The sequence below is a fragment of the Hemibagrus wyckioides genome, linkage group LG09, assembly GCF_019097595.1.
Source record: "Hemibagrus wyckioides isolate EC202008001 linkage group LG09, SWU_Hwy_1.0, whole genome shotgun sequence".
Classification (NCBI taxonomy): Eukaryota; Metazoa; Chordata; class Actinopteri; order Siluriformes; family Bagridae; genus Hemibagrus; species Hemibagrus wyckioides.
The window spans coordinates 12872392-12895158 of record NC_080718.1 but is presented as its reverse complement, the minus strand read 5'-3'; the positions used below and the strand labels follow the sequence as shown (position 1 = coordinate 12895158).

Genomic DNA, 22767 nt, shown 5'->3' with positions numbered 1-22767 from the left:
CCTCCATGTATGGGTTGAAAAGTTTGCATTCGTCTTTCTAAGTGTGATATAAACCTAATTGAATAACTTGCACTATATTACTGAAAGAATTTAATATGGAGTTGGCCCACCCTTTGCCGCTATAACAGATTCAACTCTTTTGGGAAGGCTTTCCACAAGGTTTAGGAATCTGTTTATGGGAATTTTAGACCATTCCACTAGAAGCACATTTGTGAGGTCAGGCATTTCACCCCAAAGGTATTCTGTCGGGTTGAGGTCAGTTCCTCCACACCAAACTCGCTCATCCACATCTTTATGAACCTTGCTTTGTGCACTGGTGTGCAGTCATGTTGGAACAGGAAGGGGTCATCCCCAAACTGTTCCCACGAAGTTGGAAGCATTAAATTGTCCAAAATGTCTTGGTATGCTGAAGCATTAAGACTTCCTTTCACTGGACCTAAGTGGCCAAGCCCAACCCCTGAATTCAATGATTTGGAGGAGTGTCCCAAAACTTCTGGTAATATAGTGCATGTCCACTCAAATCTTTTTTATTCCTGTCTCTATTCCTCTTTAACTCCATCGGTTGTAATACCCGACATCAGCCACAGGGGGCAGTGTTTTCAGCGTCGGCAAAAAGGGAATGTTTTTTCCTACCGCTTTCCGGTGGAATCCCGCCTTCTCCACCGGGATTGGTTAAGTGTTTTGTGTCCGTCCAATCACATTCCTGTCTGTAAGAACGACTCACTAACCGGTCACAGTGAAAATACGGGTGGGAAAAAAATCGAATCAAGCACCATATCCTGGTAAATATTTCTGATCCGGAAGCAGACCTACGGAGAAGTTCAGTGGACATTAGACAGTATTTCTGGCAAATGGTGGCTTATTTTATTTTCTAAAATTGACGAGAAGACACTAAGAGACACGTAGACCGCAAATATCACCATGGGTGCGGCTTGAAAAGCCAATTCGAGTGCGAATCAAAAGAGCACGAGCTGGAAATGATCTCCTGAGAGATCTGGTGGATTCCTGAGAGTGAGGTGAGACTGAGATAGAATGAAGTTTGTGGTCGTTTTGAGCCTCGCGTTAGCGCCTTTATGGGTGAAGTGTGCACTGCACCCCAGATCTGCGGAGACCGAGCTGAGAACACAGGAAGATGAGGAAGAGTTTGGTGAGTAGCTTTTAGCTGACAGACATTTTAGCTCCAGTTCCGTTTCTCACAGAAACACAAAGCTGATCTAAAAACAACAACAACAACATTCATTTCTCAGCGCGAGCTGTCTGCCTCAGTGACTTAGTTTCTCTCTGTTTTGGCTGAAAGCTGACATTAGTCTTAAAACTGTTTTTTAAAAAAATTAGTATTATTTTTTCCCCCTGTTTTCTATAGCCGTAAGGCTTTAATGTAAAGTAAATCATCCCAGAGCTGCAAAATGACATCCGGCGTATAAACCGCCACAAAAATTCACATTTAAATCACATAATTGCGTATTATTTATATTTATTTTTTCGCATTAAGGTCTTAAAAACAAAATAATGTTCCATGACTTCAATCATACGGTTTTCTGGGTTAAAGAAATGTTTAGAGACCATTTCAGCTAAAGGTACAGCTCAAGTACAAGGCCTTCGTTTTTAATGTACATTAATGAAATTAAAAAGCATTAGATTTTTTAAATTCAGCTTTTATAAGATTGTATGTCTCTCTTTTTTTCTGAAGCAGTCACAGTAAAGCTCAACAATTACTACAGACTCAGTAGAGATGGACATTCTGCGCGGTTTTAGACCACATTATGATGCACTGTCTTGCCAAAAGTATTGGGACACCCCTCCAAATCATTGAATTCAGTGGTTTGGTTTGGCCTCTTAGGTCCAGTGATACAAAGACATTTTGGACAATTTCATGCTCCCAGTTTTGTGGGAACAGTTTAGGGATGGCCGCTTCCTGTTCCAACATGACTGCACAAGGAGTTTGGTGGGGAGGAGTCCTGACCTCAACCTGATACAACACTGATGATGGACGAGAAGGTCTGGCTCGCAGTCTCCGCTCTAATTCATCCCAAAGATGTTCTATCTGGTTGAGGTGCAGGCCAGTCAAGTTCCTCCACACCAAACTCACTCATCCATGTCTTTATGGACCTTGCTTTGTGCACTGGTGTGCAGTCATGTTGGAACAGGAAGCGGCCATCCCTAAACTGTTCCCACAAAGTTGGGAGCATGAAATTGTCCAGAATGTCTTGGTATGCTGAAGCATTAAGAGTTCCTTTCACTGGAACTAAGGGGCCAAACAACACCTGAAAAACAATGCCTGAATTCAATGATTTGGCAATATAGTGTATATACAGTGAAAAAATGAATGGAATATATTTCAGTTGTGACTGCATTAGTTTGTCCATCATAAATTTTGGGAAATTAATACAATGTGCCAAGTGGAATGGGCAAAAATTGGAACATGTTGCGAAAATACAATACAATAAAATAAAGTAAATAAAGCTTCTCTCTCATGCTTCGAAGCTGTAGAAACAAATGCTCATGTTGCTATTGTTGTCCCTTCCTTGTCATGCCTGAGCGATCTTTCCCTTATTTTTTTCCCCCCTCAAAATCTTTATTTATCCATTTTTTTTTTTATGTGTTTTGCTCATACTTCTAAGAAGAACATTAAGTTATGGTGTGTGTGTGAATCTGAAGTGGACATGTGTAGTGGGAGTATTTGTACTTATTCCTCCCCTCACTGTATATGTACTTAGCCATAAGCTTTATTTTTCTCAGTTTATTCCCTGAAAGCTGACAACATTTTAATTTGAACAACTATGTAGTTTATCGTGAAATGAGCAAACTTTTGATAAAGTTGAACGTATAATACATGTTGCAAAAACATTTTTCCAAATGTGAATGAATCTCCTAGCTCTAATCTCTGAGGTTTATATATAAATCTCTAATATATGAAGAAGGAAAATAAAGCACTCATTTTTCCACCAAAATACCAGAAAAACACTGAGGTCATGCTTTGTAACTATTACACAAGAGATTACCTTAACTCGCTCTCTCTCTCGCTCTCTCGCTCGCTCTCTCTCTCGCTCTCTCACACACACACACCCATACCCACAGTCAGTAATGTCCATTACTCATGCCAACGGACCATGACACATGTGTGAAGTTTCGAAAGTAATGTAGGAAATAAAGATATTTTCTCTTGCAGAAAATGTTTTGGATTGTGGTGTTCTTTCTGTTCATGTCATTTATGTCATTTCCCTGACAGATAAAAGAGCATTTGGTTCCTTCCTTGTTGTTTTGGTTTCTAAAAAGATAGCGACATCCAAATCTGCATACTGCTTTATTAATACCGCTGCATTCAAATAACTGTCTGGCATGAATGGCTGATTGTTATAGCACTCTGTGTAGCGTGTTAGTATGATGGTTTTGACTGTACTACACACAACATGCACTATGTTGCCAAAAGTAATTCAGGTGTTGTTTTTCAGGGGTTAGACTTGGCCCCTTAGTTCCAGTGAAAGGAACTCTTAATGCTTCAACATACCAAGACATTTTGGACAATTTCATGCTCCTAACTTTGTGGGAACGGTTTGGGAACAGCCGCTTCCTTTTCGAACATGACTGTACACCAGCGCACAAAGCAAGGTCCATAAAGTCATGGATGAGTGAGTTTGATGTGGAGGAACTTTAGAGTCCTGACCTCAACTTGATAGAACTCCTTTGGGATGAATTAGAGTGGAGACTGCGAGCCAGACCTTCTCATCTAACATCAGTGCCTGACCTCACAAATGTGCTTCTAGTGGAATGGTCAAAAATTCCCATAAACACACTCCTAAACCTTGTGGAAAGCCTTCCCAGTTGAAGTTGAAGCTGTTATAGCTGCAAAGGGCCAGCCAAGTCTATATTAAATTCATATACATATAAAGGCAGGCGTCCCAAAACATTTGGCAATATAGTGTTAACCACTTCATGTGTCAGGCTGATTAATTTTAGCCTATTACTGAGTCATTAAAATATGTAGGGATTTGGTTTGCCAGCTGTTTATTGACCCGATGATTCGGTATGTGAAGAAAAACAGATGGCCTGTCGTTTATTAATGAAGGAATTAAATCTGACATGATGTTATTATAATTCAAAAATAGTCACCAGTGTGGTAGAGTGATGCAGTCCAACAATCTATGTAGTTCAGGTTAATCTCATGGAAAATCCATTAGACAAATTAGATTGATGGATGGATAGATGCATAGATAGATGGATTGATCGATATTGATCCCATGAGGGAAATTCTTGTTACAGCAGCTTGGTTCCTTTGAAAGTTAGTCACTTTCAAATTCTAAAATATATGTAATAAATGATAATAATTTGCCTGTAACCCTAGTACTTATAGAATGGTAGGTTTACCCCAGATTCGCCAAATTTTACTCCACTATTCAGTCACCAAATGACTGATTCAGTCACCTTTACCCCACAAATCAGATATCTCCAAGACTGGAATAAAATTCTGCTAATCAAAAAAGGTGGTTAGGTTTTCCCATCATAATGACAATAAACAGTACGATGCCTGACTTTGTACCTATAGCTAATATAGATGTTTAGGTTTAATTGTTGTTCAGTTCTGCTTTGGTTTGTGTTACGTGATTGATTTTCCCTCTGCTTTGCTCGGTTACAGAGAGCCTCAGCTCGATGCTGGCAGACTTCGAAGTGCTTCCTGCGTCCAGTCTCCAGCAGCACTCTTTAAGGAAGAGAGACGTGAACTCTGTGTCACACGTCGAACGTCTAGTCAGCTTCACAGCACTGAAGAGGTAAAGTTGTGAAGTCCAGAGAAGGTTTCTACCATAAAAGTAGTTCAAATAGTACTAATTGTACTAAAAACTCTTATTAGTAACCTTACCAGTGTGTGCCGTATCACACTGTTATTAGCCTGAAGTTCCAAGTAGCATGGGCTAAATGTTTCTGGCGAAAGTTTTGTTTTGTGATTTAAATGAATCTTGAAAACACTGAAGATGCGAGACTGTCCATAATAAAAATAACCATTTTGTTTGATTTACTTCTCTCTGTCTCTCTCCCTCTCCCCCTCTCCCCATCAGGCATTTCAAGTTGTACCTGACCACCAACACTGAGCTTTTCACGGACAGTTTTAAAGCCGTGTTCATTGATGATAAAGGGAAGGAGGAGAATTACGATATCGAAACGCAAAATTACTTCAGAGGGCATGTAGTAGGTGAGCTTTTCAGTTAGGAATTGAAGAGAGAGACAGACATGAAGACTGATCACTCTGTGTGTGTGCGCATTTTGATTCAGGAGTGAAAATATTAATAATAATTAGTGTTAGTAACAATTATAATCATTTTATTTATAAATTATATTGTATTTGAACTTGGTTTAGAGCCAGGACCTAAAGAATAAACAAGTTCTGCATAAAACAGCTAAACAAAAGCAGACAAGATTAATGTGAGAATAACTTGATGATCCTTCACTCTCATATCCTCAGGTGAGGAACATTCGCGGGTGCAGGCCCACATGGATGGAGACGAATTTTCAGCGCATATCCTCACTGATGAAGCCGAGTACAATGTGGAGGTAATTATGAAGCACGACAGGAATCTTGCCTCAATGTGGCTTCGTTCTTTTCTGCCTTGGGGCATAAGTCAACATGAAAGTACAGCTATGAGTGTGTGCGTGTGAGAATTATCTGAATTCACGTGTCCGTGTGTTAGAATTCATGAGTGCAACTCTCTATCTCCCTTTTTCTCTTCTCTTCACTGCTGTTAGCCTTTATGGAGGTTCACAGAAAAAGCCCCAGACAGCCGCCTGCTGGTCTACCGCTCTGAGGACATCAAGAACATTAGCCGACTGGCCTCATCTAAAGTATGTGGCTACGTCAACGCTGAGACTCCACAGTTGCTTCCTGAAATGGCCAAAACAGCAGCAGAGGCACAGAAAGACCAAGGTGAGCATCAGCTTCTCTTGAGACCCTATGAGAAGAAAAAAGGGTACAGTTTAAAAGGAGTGAATCAACAGTATTTGGATTTTATAAACCAAGTGAGGTTTTGCTCACGTTTCATCCTGATTTGGATTACACTGGCAATGAATGTTACTTTGCTCAAAGTGCTGCGTGTCATGTGTTACAACAGGGAGCGTGTCAAAATTTCTAAGAAGATGAACTTCACTAACAGGGTTGCACTGATGTGTAAAGTAGAGCTAAACAAAAATATTTTATTTGGCACGTGTTCAATAGTTTGTCTGTTCTTTTCCGCTGCTGGTTATGATGCAGTTTCAGTACTGAATTTTTGGTATTGCGGTGTGGGCAGTATGAATGATGGTATGATGTGTCATTTTTCAACTTGTATTTGTGTGAGAAATTGCCAATTTCTGTTTGAGTCCATCTGTGGTTGCCAAGTCCTCTCAAAAGCAAGAAAAACAGGAAGCAGCGTACCAGACAAAACACAGAATATATATTTTAACCCCTTTGAAAGGAATTTGGAAAAATATACTTATAGAGGTCTGACCTTTAGCCTCCAATAAATCCCTGATTATTCACAATCATGTTTTTTGCATTAATCTGTACAGAAAGAAGCCAGAGAGTACGGAGACAGACACACAACCACAAGAAGAACACCTGCACGCTGCTACTGGTGGCTGACTACCGCTTCTACAGGCACATGGGTCGTGAAGAGGAGAGCACCACACTGAACTACCTGGTAAACAATAATGGCTAAAGCCACTGAGCAAAAGTGTGAGAGAACTAAACTCTGTTTATGAAAAACAAGCAGGCAGTTTTGATCTTTATCTGTAGAGTTTTTAAGCAAAGCAGCATATGGTTATTTCTTGATTAAATCCAAGGCTACATTCATGTTTGCCTTTGTATTATACCATCATTAACTGAGGTGACAAACGGCATCATAGAAATATTTACATGAATCAATTTTTCATGATGAATGAATTTAATGTCCACTCGAGCTGGAATGGAATCAACAAATTGTTGTATAACCTGATCAACCTCCATGTCTGGTGAAATCCATCAACACCTGCTTCAGTGAAAATGATATGATAGCTTTTCTACAACAATAGTCACATGGTCAATATCACAGATCTGCCTAGACATAGTAAAGATGCTCAAACATGGGATATTCAAGATTTTGAACATTTCCATTATTTGAAAATTGATGCACATGGACAGATTTCAGTGAACAATGTCTGGTGAAACAAAACAAAAATGGTGTAGGGCTTTCTGTCTATAACATGGGTTATCCACAGAAAGCTCATTAGGCAAGTAAAGGAGTTGTATTTAACAAACCGAGCTTCAAAAGCAATGGTAGGCAACTCATAAAGGTAGGAATAAAGATAGATATGCCATATACAAAACATATTTCAGTATAGGAAAGTGTGTAGTTTTTAAAACATTATAGAAAAACCTCACAGTGTGAAGAAGTTTCATATATACTTTAGGAATATCCTGCCTTGCTAAAAATGTTCATAACGCATATTTATTTTACAGATCGAGCTGATTGACCGAGTGGATGATATCTACAGGAATACGTCATGGGATGATGAGTTTAAAGGCTATGGTGTACAGATTCACCAGGTCAGTACCACACAGTTGACAAGAAACCTATTATACCAGGAAGCGGCCTCCAGCCTGTAATGTTTATGGTCTCGGTTGACACACGGTTTTTAAACCTTTTCCCGTCTTTCTCTGACTGACTTTTCATTATCCATTTATCATGAATGGTGAAATGCCATTCTCCACTGAGTCATTCCTCATATGACATTCACTCAAACAAGCACAATGTCCTCAGTGTCTTCTTCATAATCATGATGTGGTTAGATTCTTCACTGTGTGTAGTGACTGTTTTGATATTCAGCTGGTGTGTGTGGTGCCCTGTAATACCTCCTGCTTAAGCTGTCATTCTGTTCCATGTAACAGATCATCATAAACAAGTATCCCACTACAGTGTCTACAGGACAGCTTCACTATAATATGGAAGGCAGCCCACGACCAAAAGACAACCACGTGTGGGATGTGAAGAAGCTTCTAGAAGTGAGTGCTCCTATTTTAACTATTATATTATATTATATTATATTATATTCTATTATATTATATTATATTATATTATATTATATTATATTATATTATATTATATTATATTATATTATATTATATTATATTATATTATATTATATTATAACACTTTTTTTGTTTATTTTAGTACATTTATTATCTGGTAAATGTATTAAGGTATTATTAAGGTTTTCTGGTTTTGTAAATAAATTTTTTTAAATGTTTTTATTAAAAAACACACACGGTTATTTCTCTAATGCCTAGAACATAGCATGATCTTACACTTTTGTCATTTTGACAAAAGAATAACTAAGTTTGTTGTAAACAAAACATTTTTATACACACACACACACCTGTCATCAGAAGGATACTCTAATATGTCCAGAGGTTTTGTGTGTCTTTGCCATAAATATTGATTATGGTCCTGATATTTGAGAACATGCCAGTAGGGTCACACCTATTTGCGTATGCATGCATCTGGTACTCTGTGGTGTCCTGGTGTGGGTGTGTTTGTGTGAGACCAGTGTTCTCTGGATACCATGATCCTTACCAGAACAAGTATTTTTCATATTCAGCTATATTGACATAAAGCCAAAATAATTGGCCAACAGCATGGCTAAGTGGTAAATAAAATAAGACTTTCTTTAATTCTGTCACTGTTGACCGTCTGTTCTCAGCAATTCAGTTTGGACATAGCGGATAACGCCTCAGCCGTGTGCCTGGCTCACCTGTTTACCTATCAGGACTTTGATGAAGGCACTCTTGGACTTGCGTATGTCGCCTCCTCCAGAGACCAGGCCTTGGGAGGACTCTGCTCAAAACGTATGTCTGGGTTTCAAATTAGTCAGAATATACCTTTTCAAAAGCAGGCAGAGGTTAACAGGTTAAACTAAGACTTTTTTCTTTTTTTTTACAGCTTACTATCCGTCCCCATCAGTGAAAAAAGCCAGCTACTTGAACACTGGATTAACCAGCACTAAGAACTATGGCAAGACCATTCTCACCAAGGTTTGTGTGTAAATACATCACATGTGACCACATTCTACTTGAGCATGTTTAAGAGGAGTGGTTTTTGGTTCATTCAAACATGCTCTTATTGTGCAGGAAGCAGACCTGGTGACCACCCATGAGCTTGGGCACAACTTCGGAGCAGAGCACGACCCCGACAACATTGCTTACTGTGCTCCTAGTGACGAGCAAGGAGGCAAGTTTGTAATGTACCCCATCGCCGTGAGTGGAGACCATCCAAACAACAAGGTATCAGTCTACATACTCTATGTCCTCTGATACTGACGGGTTTTTCCTGATATTGATGGCTCTCATAGATTTTATAAGCTAACTGGAATGTAAAGCAGCAAAAAATAATTAACTAGCTTGAATCATACAAACTTAAGATGAGGTTAAAAAAAATAAATAACATCCACACAATTAACATTCTTTCATCTGCTCATATTAAATAAATTTTCCCAGTGGTTTAATACAGGTTATTTGTTCATGGCCTATTATTTAAGTTCTGGGTTATTTATATCTATTTCAGCGGTTCTCCAACTGCAGTAAAGCCTCAGTGAGCAGGACACTAAGGGTCAAGGCTCCACAATGCTTCAAGGTACGCACCAGCAATTTGTGTGGCAACTCTCGGGTTGAAGAAGGAGAGGAGTGTGACCCCGGGCTCCTCCATCTCAAAGATGACCGCTGCTGTACGGCCAGCTGCAAGCTGAAAAAGGGCATGCAGTGCAGGTATGCTGAGAGACAAAGCAGATTCATGTCAAACATTTGAAAGAAACGGATGGATCAGTTCAGGATTCCGATATGTGAAAACAATCATTCACAAATCCAGTAAAATGGGAAACTTTGAAGACACTGTTCTTGTATTTAATCATATACACCCCAAAAAATCTCATGTATATGATTCTCAAAGGCATTTTGTTTGTATGAGTTTGTTGACAATACATTATCTTAAGAAAATCCTGTTTGATGCTTATTTAAAAGCAACATTAAAAAATTGTATATAAAGCTCACAGGAAAACAGATTGTGACACAGTTAACATGATATTAATATTATATCATCATGTTACCCAGCCTTAGGGGTTAATTTAATAGAAAATTATCATTATGTATAGATATTATACGTCCAGCAAGTTTTGATCTATTGTTTATTTTGTCTGTACCTCAGTGACAGGAATAGTCCATGCTGTTTCAACTGCATGTTCCAGGAAGCTAATAAAATCTGTCAGGAGTCCATCAACGCCACATGTAAAGCGAGCTCATCGTGCACAGGTGAATCAGAGTCTCATTATTATCCAGAGTTATAAGCTGTACACATTTATACAGTTATATAATGTATAACTTCACACAGCAGTGCTTTAAGACAAAAAAAAAAACACTTTTGTTCACGTGGAACAATAACAATTAACAGCAGTCTTCAGTGATTTTTGTATATTACTTTTTTTCCCTATCGATTTTCTCACCAATTTGGTCACCTGACTGTTTGCACCCAGCTCTCCCCTATTATATAACAGTTACTATCCGGAAAGGGTGAACGCTAATACTGCCCTCTTCCTTTTAGACTGCTTCTCATACGGTGTAATTCTTTATACTGGTTGTAGAGGAATTCTCTGTCGCCATTCAAATCGGTCAAATGAAAACTAAACATGTGCTTTTGTCTGTATTTTATAAGTCTGTTAGTTCTGGATAGAGACCTCTAACATTTTTTTTGTCTCTAGGCAACGGCAGTGAGTGTCCAGCTCCTGGGAATCTGCCTGATTCTACAGAGTGTGTGGATAGAGGCCGGTGCCGCAGAGGCGAGTGTATTCCTTTTTGTGAGGCAACACAGAAACTCAGCTCTTGCGCATGCAATGGTGAGAATCTCAGCTGGTACTGTATCTCAGACACTCTGACCCAACTACAGTATTCTGGTTTCATGTGCTACCAGAATGATCCTACTTCCAACGCACTCGTAGTAATGTTTTGTTTCTTTTTCCATTTTTTTTCTTTCACCTGACGCAACAGTTAGCTAGCTTGCTGACGATGATGTAACTGAAGCTATTTTCAAGGTGTAAAAATGTACAACATGCATAGAATGGTTGCTGATGTACATAAATGAATATGAACAAAACGGTAAGTGCTAGCAATTAGCTGAATTTAGAAAATTTAATAAAACCTGTCAAAGTCCTCTGCCATGTTGAATATTTAGGACTCCTGACATTTGGGGAAACTCTGCTCAAAATTAACCTCGGAGTTTCCAAGTGGTGATTAAGGGTCATTCATGTGTAACTTCCTAGTGTAAAACCAGTATTTCTGTGAAGTCTTGCATCATACACTAGACTGTAGTCAAGTTTGCAGATTTATTTTAAACCTAGTGTTGGACCTATGAATAAATTAGGGTTAGTATACTAGTAGTAGGAAGTATACTTCCTGTTTCTGTAGAGCAGGGGTTTCCTAACATTTTTATGCAAATGAATCTTGAATTTCCAGTGACCCTGTGTCTTGACTACCCTGTTGTTGTTGTTGTTGTTGTTGTTATTATTATTATTTAATTATATATTATATAATTATATAATAATTTATTATAATTTATTTATTTATTTATTTATTTTTTTTAAATTTCCAGATTTATAATTTAAGACTTTTTTTGTATGATCATGTTCGTAGCATGTGTTAGGTAAGTAACAACTAAAAGACAAAGGAATATCACTTGCACTGACTTACCGGACTAATAGGAAGGGTGAGTTTGTATTGCTTGATGCATCTTGTTGAAGGCAGGAGATGTACTGAAAAGGCACATGAAGCAACGACCTTGAAGGAGACCATCTTTTTCAGTGCGCTCACAGAAATAGCAAGGGTTTTTTTTTGGTACCAAATTGTACCACATATAAGGCATTTTAGTTTCTTGCACTTATTTACTGTCAGGCTTCTAAATCTATATTCAGTACATTTTTCATATGCATGTTTTTGTTTCTGTTTATCATACTTTAGTCTCTGGGTGTTTTCAATCAGTTAGAAGTGGTAGCTGGAGAGACTAAAATAGACAGAAATTTTGAAATGTCCACCTAATTCAAGCTTTGCTTTCTTACAGATACAGACAGCTCATGTAAAGTGTGCTGTAGGAACTCCAACGGAATGTGCACTCCTTTTAAATTTCCCAGTGGAGATTATCTGTACCTGCGGAAGGGGAAGCCTTGCACTGTGGGCTTCTGCGATGGCCATGTGAGCGCCTTTATTTCCCTCTCCTTCACTTTTTGTGGTGATGCATTTTGAGACAATTCTGTTTAATTATTGCCACAAAATATTAACCTGAGTCTTTGTCTCGTTTAGGGTAAATGCATGAAGCAGGTCCAAGACGTTGTCGAGAGGTTGTGGGACTTTATCGACAAGCTGGACATCAACACATTTGGTAAGTGGTGATAGTTGATTAATTGCTTTGTTGTTTGACTCCAGCTACAGTCGGAAAATCACAAAATGTAACTGTAGCTTGTTCCAGTGTATATATATATATATTCACTAGAAAGGTGATCAACCCTAAGTGCCTGTTTGACTTGGGTGTAAAGATAAGGTCATACAGAAGCCATGTTTCCTTAGCCATCAGGGTGGAAAAGATTTGGAGAAGAGATCAGTTAAACAAGCATTGGCTATTGAGCTGGAAATGCTCGTATAGAATGCTAGAGCAATAATTAGGAACCAGAGCTGTAATGAACCTGCCTGGGAAAAGTGCATACTTCCCCCATGCACAGTATGGAGGAAGTGAGAGAGGCAATCATTTCCCCACGCATCACAGTTGGAGATTTGCAGACACGTATTTGGGATAACTAAGTCAATCTGCAATTAGACGCTGCATCAGTGGCAGTAAACTAATCAGAAGGCGTGTCAGAACGGCTTATTTCCATCTAAACGCAGACATATAAGCAGTTTAATAGGAGCTGCTGAAACCTTGACTGGAAATGGGATTTGTGGTCAGATAAGACAAAGCTAGAGCTTTTTGGCAATTAATCAGTCAAGGTGGGTTTTTTGGCATGAAAGGAGGGACAATTACACAGAAAACTCTGGTGTTATGGTGGAAGATCTGTAATGGAGTTGTGGTTTTCCCTCTAAAAGCCCTAGAAATCCTGATACAGAATATGATCCTTTTAAATGAAAATCTGGCTGCATTGCCTTGAGACTGCAAACGCCTCATGGTTGGATCTTCCAGCAGGACAATGATACAAATACACATCCAGATCTATGCCAAAATGATCATAGAACCTTTTGAGTGCTGCATCCCAGACCCCGGAAAATGTAGAGTCCACTAAAGAGTATCTAGGACCCTGAAGGATGTGGAGAGATTGTGTATAGAGGAACGGCTCTGAGTTTTTTTTTAGAATACTCTGTATTCTCTAATCTCATCAGGCTATTTAGGAAAATACTCTGCTGTTCATTTAGATGTTACATAAAGTACTTACATGCAGGAATGTTAATATACAATATTGCCAAACATTTTGGGACATGCACATGAATGTAATAGAGTTGGCCCGCCCTTTGCAGCTATAACAGCTTCAACTCTTCTGGGAAGGTCTAACTACAAACGTTGTCAGTAATTCTGAAGCTGAGTCTAACCATCTTCTTTCTTCAGGAAAGTTCCTGGCTGACAATATAGTGGGTTCTGTGGTTGTCTTTTCCCTCCTCTTTTGGATCCCTCTGAGCATTCTGGTGCACTGTGTGGTAAGTGTGTCCTCTGTTTTTATTTATTTATGTATTTTTTTTTTGTTAAGGAATAAATGACCGAATGGGCTGTAAATAACCAGACGATGCACTATATGGCCAAAAGTTTGTGGACACCTGACCAGTCACACCCATAGGTGCTATTGGTATATAGCATTCTGGATTTAGTCCCCTTTTATGCCATTATAATATACCGTCCGATCTTCTGGGACGGCTTTTCACTAGATGTTGGTGTGTAACCCTAAGCTATAAGATCATTAGCGAGGTTAGGCACTGTTGGGTGAAGAGGCCTAGTGGGCAGTTGGCATTCTAGTTCATTCCACTCCAACCTTTTCACACCATGCATTTGTAGAGCTTGATTTGTGCACAGGTGTATTGTCAGGCTGGAACAGGTTTGGGCTGATCAATTCCAGTGAAGAGAAATCGCAAAATACTACACAATACAAAGACATTCCATACAACTATATGCTTGTGGCAACAGATTAGGGGAGAACCAAATATGGCTGTGATGGTTCAGGTGTGCACATACCTTTGGCCATTCAGCCTGATACATGTTTACTATCCTCAAATTAATCATTTTCCAATGGCAGCACATAACATGTGTTTTATTCCTTATATAGCACAGTAATTTGCCAGTGATTACAATTTTTATGTATAAATAAATTACATACATTTTAGTTTAGCATACAATTTATGCTCCTCTTATCACATTCACTAGCTTGGTAACCATACAAGACCTTGTTTATGAACTGTTAATATAGTAACGATAAAGCTTCGGTCCTAACCCGAGACTTTCAATGCCATGCTGTTGGGGAAATTAATCAACCCCTTCTGACAAAACAGATTTGAGAACCTAACAGTACCCTGGTGTTTATTATTATTATTATTATTAGTGGATAGAATGGTAAGGCTTGGTCTAAAAAGTCTTTTTTATCAACGTTTTATCTGTCTGTCTTGTTTGCAGGACAAGAAGCTGGACAGACAATATGAGGAGAACTCCAAGTCTCTAATATATCCAAGTGTAAGTGGCTGTTTACTTCACCCATGCACCATTAGTCCAGAGATGAGAATCATTTTAAATCTCTATAATAAGCAGGTCAAAAAGACAGCCAGCATAACTGTGTGTGTGAAAGTGTGTAAGCTGCAGTTAGCATGGCCTTTTCAGAGGAGCTAAACACATTGTTTGAGTGTATGAGTGAGTGCGGCTGAAGATGTGACCTGTGGCTCCACTGTTTGCTCTGAGCCCCGTGGAACTGCAGCAGATGATGGTGGAAGTGTGTAGTAAAGCCTGAGGTGAGTGTGTCACATGGTCTTTGCCCGTGTAGAGTGTAGTGTGTCTGTTAGCTAGTTGTTTTCTAAGGTGTGTCGAATGCTGAGCACGGTTGCGGTGTATAGTGTTGTGCAGTTGGTGTCGATGTAAATGTTTACCGAAGTGTAGAAGTGTTATGAGTGCATGGCTTTTTGAGACAAATGGCACAACCCCCAAGAACGCTCGGTGCCCTTGGAACCTGAGATGTGGATGATTTGCCTGAGCAGCTCATGGGTGTGTAAGAGGCTATGTCAGTGTAGCTAAAGGAATCTGGCATGTTTGTCATGTTTACAACATTTCTCGTTGTTCTAGTCAAATTTCTTAAGCTCTAGTTTGCAATATGTCAATTATTCCTAAAACCAAAAGAATAATTCGTTTTATGTTTGCTTTTATGAAACTAACCTCTATCACTGAGGGCACTGACTACTTAAGCACTATTTTTTATTTATTTTTTTTACTGACTGTTATTTTCTCAGTTTTGTTGATAATGACTTTCTCTTCCTCTCTCAGAATATGGAGATACTGAGCAGCCTGGAGGGGGCTCCCATGCGCATCATCAAAGCCCCTTTTCTTCCTCCTCCTCCTCCTCCTCCTCCTTCTTCTGTTTCAGCAGCGCGACCCGTACAGGGACACCCCAGCGGCAGCAGCACCTCTCCGCCTACAACCTCCTCTTCCGAGCCCAGAGCGGATCCTCCGCGTATGGCCACCATCGAGGAGGACTCCAGCGGTGACTCTCCACCAGGGACAGCCTTCCCCACGAGCTCTGCGACAGCCAAGTCGTTCGAGGACCTCACCGAACATTCACCACTAAACCGCCAAAACAAGCGACTGCAGAGACAAGCACGTGTTGAGAGTAAAGAGACGGAGTGCTGAGAGACGCGTGACTGGTCAATTCACACAATTTACACACACACACACACAATCTGTCACAAGTATGCACTTTGGTACACAACAAACAAATGAGCCTTTGTAAAGAATCCGTTTGGAGACAATCCAAACTCAGTATACTCTAGTGCAGGTGTTTTGTGCTAACTGATGAGTATTTTTGGTTAGTTGTTGAAATTTGTGTGTAAATTATAATTGTATTTTTTAAATAGAAGAGCAGAAAAGTAATGTATAAATGCCTGAGGCTGCAGTCTACATGCCTGGATATTAAAGGTGCCATTTGTTGATTGTGCTAATAAACACAGTTCTCTTTTTATCTGATCCCACCCCATGCATTAAAATTTATGGCTTGCCTTTTAGGAATAAGCAGCTGTGCTGAGCAGCACTCCTTTTTGTTGTGGGACAGGGTTCATTTCAGGGCCAGAAAATATGTAATCAGAAACCTGAATTGAGCAAACTAGCCTGATCTGTTGCTTGGGCTTGTGAACATGCATTAGACTGTACTTTTAAGCATTACAAACTGCACCTTTAAATTATAGATATGATGTTAATGAATAATACATAAAAAAGTGCCTTGTAGATCTTCTGCCGAACCCCATTAGAAATTAAACGCAGAAAAAGCTGGAATAGTTTTACTAGTCACTGAAATGCCTGCAGTGTGTATGGATTCTTTACTTGGAAGTATTCTTCCTTGCTTTTGGATGTGATTACTCCGTATTTTTGAGTAAAGTTCAGCCTTAAAAATGCATGTTAGAATCTTTTCCTTTAAAATATTCATTAGCGGCAGACCTGTGCTGAAATTCAGTCTGCTCCTGTCTAAAGGCGTGATATTTCAGGTGTAGAATTGCTGCAGGAAAGCCACCAGTGCGTTGTGACCACTACTTCTACTAACTTCTGCTCGAAACGGTGATTTGATTATGAATCAACAAGAAAAAGTTACTCTTAACACTCTTGCCATTCCTGTCTCTGCTCTGCTGTAGCACTTCAAGCTACCATGCTTAAGATTTTCTATTTCATAAACTGCCTGGAAATTTTAACTGGAAGAGTCAATGAAATATAAATACACTGAATTCTAATTTAAACGCACAGACACAAACATATCAGGCGACGTGTGTTTTATGTCCAGGCACTGTGTGTACTTCAGGTGTTGTTTAGGTCTTAGTGTCTGTGGACTCCTCTGTGTGTGTGTGTGTGTGGTCCATAATGATTCAGAGAACAGATAACATTATGGCTTTATGATTAAAGCACTATGGATGTGAATGTCATTTTACTCTTGACACTGACTTTTGGAACATGTTTGCTGTGCTGTGCATTTTTCGGTTATCATCTCTAGATTTTGCCTTTCTCTTGATGTATTTTATATCCATTTTGTTATGTATGAAATGCTACACTCAATACCACTCTAATTGTTACTTAAGTGTTATCAATTATGGCTTAGTGATAGGCCATGAAATATAAATTTACTGTGCCATAAACCCATGGAATACTTTCCGTGGTGTTTAAATGTTCACTTCTAGATGTATATATCTTTATATACCTACATTGTATTTACTTACACAATAATAAACTCGACCACTACACCCTTGTACTGAACGTGACTGCAAACACACTGGATAGAAACCTGTTTAATCAAAATCACATCAATCACTGTGTATCAGTGCAACGAGAAATGAATAATTGAGAATATGAAGAAAACCTGTCATTACAGATTAAACACTGACTTCAAGTCTCAGGTTTAGAGCATTTCCTGCATTTACGTGTTCTGTGTTCCGAATAATGCCTCAATTATCTAATATTGCTATTTACACATTATTGTATATTCACATAGATTCATGCTGGAATTACAGTCATTGGGTCATTAATAGGAATATAAAAGCAATAGTGAACTCTATACATTTCTATTATTTATTGACAAATAATAGTGTGAGTTTGTGTTAGCTTTAGAAACTATTCAAAATGAGTCCAGGGAGATTTAAAAAGCTAACAGCAGAACCTCTGAACCGCCGGCTTGTAATTCCAGCATGACGTGAACACACTTGCTTGAGCACCCGGTTCTTATATCTCATCCCTCCCTTAAATACAAGTGCAAATCAGACTGAAAAAGACCTAAAAGATGGAACCATTTACAGTAAAACCAGTCAGATCAGATCAGAGATTCGGTGGTTTCTGACTCTAATCACACAGCAGGCTGTTCTCAGGGTTCTTGCAGTCTACATCAGCCCAGTACGGCAGGATGAAGGGCAAATCAGCTACTTTGCTCTCCAATAATCTCCACACGTGCTCGGCTACAAACTGGTTGCCCTTCTCGGAGAGATGCAAGCCGTCTGACAGGTACACTGAGAAGTCCTGAAGGAAAAGGAATAAGATAAGGTTTATCATAGTTATACTGCTGTTGACGTATAGACTGCACTGCTACTTTAATAACTCACACCAGCTGCTTATATCTACAATGTTTACACTCCACTGCACTACTACATTAAACTCTTGCACTTTTTTTTTAATATATATATCTATTTTGTTTAACGTGATAAGTAAATACTTTTAGTGTAACAATAGCTTCATTTCTGAAATGAAGACAGAGAGAAAGAGAGAGAGAGACAGAGAGCGAGAGAGGGAGGGGGGAGTGAGAGAGAGGGAGAGAGAGCGAGAGAGAGACAGTGTGTTAGAGAGAGAGAGAGAGAGAGAGAGAGAGAGAGAGAGAGAGAGTGTATGTGGGAGCGAGAACTTTTTTTTACATATTCTGAAGCTGGTTAAAGCCTGGGTTTGTCCTCTGCTGACCAAGACACAAAGATGAACTTTGTGACTGCTAATACTGTAACACTTTACAAATATACTGTGAAGCCCTTAATACATGTATTCATACAGCTTGTATTTTTGTTAATTGAATTGGTAAGTGTAAGTGTAATCATAGGGGTGTGTGTGTGTGTGTGTCTAGCACCTCTCCATCTTTTTGCATGAGAGACCAGAGGTTGATCACATCCACACCACACTGTCCTGCCGTCTGGACACAAACCTGAGCATACTGACCAGCCACAGAGTTCAGACGGTTCAGGGAGAATCCTGGAGAACATGGGGCAAAATTGATATGCTTCATCTTAAAATGCAAAGAAACTATCAAATAAATAAATAAAATGGTGACTGACCTTTTAATATGCACTCTTTTTCCCAGAGCTTCTCTTGAATTGGTGGAGGAGTGATGAATATGACTTTGTCCTTAGGCACGCCAGCTGAGGCCAGATATTTCACTATGTCCTTCAGATTCTCCGAGTATTCCTCACAGGGAACATGCTGCTGTGGGTCCTTATCTAAGTGAAAAATAGAAAACGTCCAATAGTAGTAGTAAACACAAATAAAGTTAACTGAGTGAGAGTTAATGTAATTAAATGTTGGAAGCTAAACCTTCCAGGGCTGCGTCATTGGCGCCGAAGAACACGGTCACTGCTGCGATGGAAGGATGAGAAGCACCATGATCCGGGATGATCCGGGGAAGAACCAGCTTAGCCCATCGAGTGTTATATCCAGATAAACCTCTGTTCACCACGTCACACTTTCTGACAAAACAATATAACAGATACAGTACAGCAGAGCGATCGGACACATAGAGGAAGACTTTTCAAACTATTTTTTTAACCAAAGAACTATTTAACTGTAAAATAACTCTACACAGAATATATATAATAATATAATATAATATATATCGATCAGGCATAACATTATGACCACCTGCCTAATATTGTGTTGGTCTTCCCTTTTCATGGACTCCACTATCCCTGATCCTTGAAGGTGTGCTGTGTTATCTGGCACCAAGATGTTAGCAGTAGATAAGTCCTGTAAGTTGCTCCCATTGTTGGTGCTTTTGGGCGGTGCACAGGGGTCAGCATGGGCACGCTGACTGGTATGCAGCCCCATACGCAACAAACTGTGATGCACTGTGTATTCTGACACCTTTCTATCAGAACCAGCATTAACTTCTTCAGCAATTTGAGCAGCAGTAGCTCGTCTGTTGGCCTTTGCTCTCCCACATGAATCAGTGAGCCTTGGCCGCCCATGACCCTGTCACCGGTTCACCACTGCTCCTTCCTTGAGCCACTTTTGACAGATACTGACCACTGCAGGCCGGGAACACCCCACAAGAGCTGCAGTTTTGGAAATGCTCTGATCCAGTCATCTAGCCATCACAATCTGGCCCTTTGTCAAACTCGCTCAAATTTTTCCTGCTTACATACCTATACACAGCTCAAAAAAATTAACTTTTCATTTCAGTGGGGAAAATATCATGCTGGATATCTGATATGGACTGAGTAATGTGTTAGGAATGAAAGGATGTCACATTGATGGACATGAAAATAATCAACCTGAGTCCATTTGCTGAAATTTCATTTCAGCAACTCAAAATGGTACTCAGTAGTTTGTATGGCACCCACGTGCTTGCATGCATACCTGACAATGTTGGGGCATGCTCTTAATGAGACGACGGATGGTGTCCTCCCAGATCTGGACCAGGGCATCACTGAGTTCCTGGACAGTCTGAGGTGCAACCTGGCGGTGTTGGATGGACTGAAACATAATGTCCCAGGCAAGCACAGGTGCCATTCACTGGTATCAATTCCTTCATCCTCCAGGAACTGTCTGCATACTCTCGCCATATGAGGCCAGGTATTGTCAAGCACCAGGAGGAACCCAGGACCCACTGCACCAGCGTTGGATCTGACAATGGGTCCAAGGATTTCATCCCGATACCTAATGACAGTCAGGGTGCCATTCTCTAACTGGTAGAGGTCTGTGTGTCCCTCCATGGATATGCCTCCCCAGACCATCACTGACCCACCACCAAACCGGTCATGCTGAACGATGTTACAGGCAGCGTAATGTTCTCCACGGCTTCTCCAGACCCTTTCACGTCTGTCACATGTGCCCAGGGTGAACCTGCTCTCATCTGTGAAAAACACAGGGCGCCAGTGGCAGACTTGCCAATTCTGTTGTCTAGAGGACGTTGGGCCGTCAGGCCACCCTCATGAAGTCTGTTTCTTATTGTTTGGTCAAAGACATTCACACCAGTGGTGGTAAAAACAATTCTTTTTAAAGACTCGGGTTTCGTCGAGTCACTTACAGAAATGAATCGAGTCTGTGATTTCTTTTGAGTCAGTGATTCTTTTATAGCCCTCGTTTCTTGAACCTACTCTAATCATGGTGGCTAACCACGATAGTATTGGCCTATACAACTGCTTGTTTATAACATATTTGACTTCAGTGAATTCAGTATGTATCTGAAAACTGTAGACTACAGACTCGTACATTATGACTGATTAATTAAATTAAATTATTACTGGATGGTATATTACTTTACAGTATTACTGGATAAATCATCACGTAGTCTACAATGTGCTGAAACTCAAGTCTGACTCATGATCAGTAGGTCTACTTCACGCTGACCGTGGACTACTAAACGTAAGAGTCTCAGCTGAATCAGTCGATGAACCGGCTCCGCGAGTCAGCTAAGAATCAGCTAAGAATCATCTGAATCAGTCGATGCACCGGCTCCGCGAGTCAGCTAAGAATCAGCTGAATCAGTCGATGAACCGGCTCCGCGAGTCAGCTAAGAATCAGCTAAGAATCAGCTGAATCAGTCGATGCACCGGCTCCGCGAGTCAGCTAAGAATCAGCTGAATCAGTCGATGAATCGGCTCCGCGAGTCAGCTAAGAATCAGTTGAATCAGTCGATGAACCGGCTCCGCGAGTCAGGTAAGAATCAGCCGAATCAGTCGATGCAGCCATAGGGCAAATAAGAATCGGGTTAATTTAGACCTCGGACTCATGAATCACGAGTTAATATGCAGAATCGGTTCATTTAACTCGGGTGAGTCAGTCAGGGCCAGTACTAATCACACCAGTGGCCTGCTGGAGGTCAGTTTGTAGGGCTGTGGCAGAGCTCATCCTGTTCCTCCTTGCACAAAGGAGCAGATACTGGTTCTGCTGATGGGTTAAAGACCTTCTACATCCCTGTCCAGCTCTCCTAGTGTAACTGCCTGTCTCCTGCAATCTCCTCCATGCTCTTGAGACTGTCCTGGGAAACACAGCAAACCTTCTGGCAATGGCACGTATTGATGTGCCATGCTGGAGGAGTCGGACTGCCTGTGCAACCTCTGTAGGGTCCAGTTATCTCCTCATGCTACCAGTAGTGACACTGACCCTAGCCAAATGCAAAACTAGTGAAAAGATGAGTAGGGGAGAAAGCATCAACGGCCTCCACCTGTAAATTTCCCTACTCTTTATAATGAAGATTATAAAGAAGTAAACTCACCTCGCGAGCCTGTTGGCGATATCAGAGCCCCATCCTTTCGCTTGGAAAGCAAACTGAAAGACACGAAGTGTGTGTGAATGGAGGAAGTCTGTGCACCTGTCTGTGTGTGAATCTGATCCGATCCTACCTGTGTGATGGAGTCTCCAAACAGAACTACCTGAGGCCAGACAATACTCTTTATTTTCGACATTGTACTAAATGAAAGTACTTGGGTATGTTTTTTAAAGTCTTCTTCCCTGTTTCAAGCCGCCGGTGGTTCAGGGCAGGACTTTCTCACCTGCGCCCCCTAACGGAGCTTTGGACATCTCCAGCAGCAGTGTTGTTTCTTTATTCACTTGGCCTAAATAACTCGGTGGTTTCTAGTACTGATCTTTCATCTTTCATCATCTATTTCAAAATTTAGTCATGGAAACATATTAGGATAGTCTGAATACAAAAAGAAAGAAAGAAAGAAAGAAAGAAAGAAAGAAAGAAAGAAAGAAAGAAAGAAAGAAAGAAAGAAAGAAAGAAAGAAAGAAAGAAAGAAAGAAAGAAAGAAAGAAAGAAAGAAAA

At 40.1% G+C, this 22767-nt stretch overlaps 2 protein-coding genes across 2 annotated transcripts; one reads left to right on the top strand and one right to left on the bottom strand.

Moving 5' to 3' along the window:
* Window positions 1–757: 757 nt before the first annotated feature.
* Window positions 758–17494, top strand: adam17a (ADAM metallopeptidase domain 17a). Its single transcript, XM_058399711.1, has 19 exons — window positions 758–1147; window positions 4634–4766; window positions 5052–5185; window positions 5456–5544; window positions 5737–5914; window positions 6535–6665; window positions 7463–7549; window positions 7892–8005; window positions 8704–8848; window positions 8943–9034; window positions 9131–9283; window positions 9564–9763; window positions 10200–10303; window positions 10750–10884; window positions 12102–12232; window positions 12341–12419; window positions 13632–13720; window positions 14685–14741; window positions 15540–17494. The coding sequence occupies exons 1-19, from the start codon at window positions 1033–1035 to the stop codon at window positions 15900–15902; spliced, it is 2529 nt and encodes an 842-aa protein (XP_058255694.1). The 5' UTR covers window positions 758–1032; the 3' UTR covers window positions 15903–17494.
* iah1 (isoamyl acetate hydrolyzing esterase 1 (putative)) lies at window positions 17101–22497 on the bottom strand. Its single transcript, XM_058399712.1, has 6 exons — window positions 22343–22497; window positions 22216–22268; window positions 19314–19465; window positions 19058–19219; window positions 18853–18974; window positions 17101–18260 (listed from the first exon to the last, which is right to left on the bottom strand). Exons 1-6 carry the CDS (start codon window positions 22403–22405, stop codon window positions 18087–18089), a joined length of 726 nt encoding a protein of 241 aa, XP_058255695.1. The 5' UTR covers window positions 22406–22497; the 3' UTR covers window positions 17101–18086.
* Between the last annotated feature and the right edge of the window lie 270 nt (window positions 22498–22767).

Excerpts from the sequence above, each read along its gene's own strand:
- adam17a (XM_058399711.1), top strand. The coding sequence starts at position 1,033 with ATGAAGTTTGTGGTCGTTTTGAGCCTCGCGTTAGCGCCTTTATGGGTG. Across the intron at positions 6,666-7,462 it reads GCACCACACTGAACTACCTG|ATCGAGCTGATTGACCGAGT; the intron begins GTAAACAATAAT and ends TTTATTTTACAG. Across the intron at positions 8,006-8,703 it reads ATGTGAAGAAGCTTCTAGAA|CAATTCAGTTTGGACATAGC; the intron begins GTGAGTGCTCCT and ends GTCTGTTCTCAG.
- iah1 (XM_058399712.1), bottom strand. The coding sequence starts at position 22,405 with ATGTCGAAAATAAAGAGTATTGTCTGGCCTCAGGTAGTTCTGTTTGGA. Across the intron at positions 19,220-19,313 it reads CAATGACGCAGCCCTGGAAG|ATAAGGACCCACAGCAGCAT; the intron begins GTTTAGCTTCCA and ends TTTTTCACTTAG. Across the intron at positions 18,975-19,057 it reads AAAAGAGTGCATATTAAAAG|GATTCTCCCTGAACCGTCTG; the intron begins GTCAGTCACCAT and ends CATGTTCTCCAG.